The sequence below is a fragment of the Pinus tabuliformis genome, chromosome 5_2 (genome assembly GCF_031772625.1).
Source record: "Pinus tabuliformis cultivar Carrire ecotype Pingquan chromosome 5_2, CPIR1, whole genome shotgun sequence".
In the NCBI taxonomy this organism is placed as follows: domain Eukaryota; kingdom Viridiplantae; phylum Streptophyta; class Pinopsida; order Pinales; family Pinaceae; genus Pinus; species Pinus tabuliformis.
This window is the reverse complement of record NC_142306.1, coordinates 190,172,739-190,174,031: the sequence shown is the minus strand read 5'-3', so window position 1 is coordinate 190,174,031 and position 1,293 is coordinate 190,172,739. Positions and strand designations below refer to the sequence as shown.

The 1,293-nt window shown below is 51.8% G+C and overlaps 1 protein-coding gene across 1 annotated transcript; it reads right to left on the bottom strand.

The window, feature by feature from the left end:
• Nucleotides 1-249: 249 nt before the first annotated feature.
• On the bottom strand, nucleotides 250-951 carry LOC149158204 (uncharacterized). Its single transcript, XM_089433913.1, has one exon. It carries the CDS (start codon nucleotides 949-951, stop codon nucleotides 250-252), a length of 702 nt encoding a protein of 233 aa, XP_089290039.1.
• Nucleotides 952-1,293: the final 342 nt, after the last annotated feature.

Here is a 1,293-nt window from a genome sequence, read left to right as displayed (position 1 = left end):
ATGAATGGGATGGGGTCGAACGATATGATGAAGGGGAAGGGGGCGGAGATGAATGGGGCAATGAGGGCGGAGCAGTGGATGACAATGGAGGGGGAGGGGGAATAATGCACTGTGCCATGGAGCATGCAATAGAATTTATATGTGCATAAGAGATATCAGATGAATCAGAGAGAAGGATAGGAGAGATACCCGACACTTGCATGGCCGCTGCTGCTGCCCGTGCCCTAGTCAGCGGAGGCGAAGGCAGGGCTATCTTGTGCAGGTCTGGATTCTCTGAAACACCTTGTGGTCCCGCGCTGCTATGGGGTGGTCGAGGCTTGGATGGGGGACTCCACTGGTAACTGCTGGTGTTGATTTTGGAGATCCTTCCTGAGTATTGTTCAATGGACAGTCCTTGAACAGGTGACCCACTTGGTGACATCGGTTGCATCTGAAAGGGACGCCTTCGTAATCCAAAATCTGCGTTCTGCTAAATTTTCCCCATCTCAAAGTCATTTTTTCTTCTAATCCCTCCCTGGTGTCCAGGTGAACCAGGATTCTAGCCAGGATTCTTTTATTGTTCTCCTTGTAAGATCGGTCGTGATCCAAATATGTGCCCAGCGCATTCCCAATCCTGATGAAAGCTTCCTCAGTCCAGTATTGTAATGGCAACCCCGGCAATCGCACCCATAGAGGGCCAGCTCCTATCTGTTCACGCTCCGGATCAAAAAGAGGGCTCCACCGCTTCAATAGCACAGGTGCCAATTCTATGTGCCAGTACTGAGCCAGTACAGTGTCCGTGTGTTCCTCTTTTGCGAAGTGGAGAGAGAACCATCCCCTCGGGAGTTCTTGTACTTCCGGCAATTCTGTGAATAGCGCACCCCAGATTTCTTTCACCCATAGTTTCAATCTTTCCGCCGAGAAGGTACGCCCCCGCACATGTCCAACCAGGACCGTTCGAGCCAGTGCCATAGTCTCCTCAAAATTGGTGGGGTCACCGAAGGATACAGTAATATCTCTTACCGTCGCTCTGATACACTTCGATCTCTTCTTCGTGCGAGGTGCAGTCGGATGATCTACGAGGGGATTGGAGGTCCCTACCGCCGAGAGGGTTTCGTCGGCTGGGCATGGAGAGCCGGGGTGCTGAAACAACCCGAGGGCCTGATCCCTTCTTCTTGTGGTGGATTTTCAGCTGCTGCCCTAGTCTCAACCGGTGCTGTAGCTTGATCAATTCTCGGCGATGTTAGCAGATCGTAAGCCAATGTATCTGGTGATAAAGAAGATAGAAGTAGGGCAGTTCCTGGCGAGAGAGGC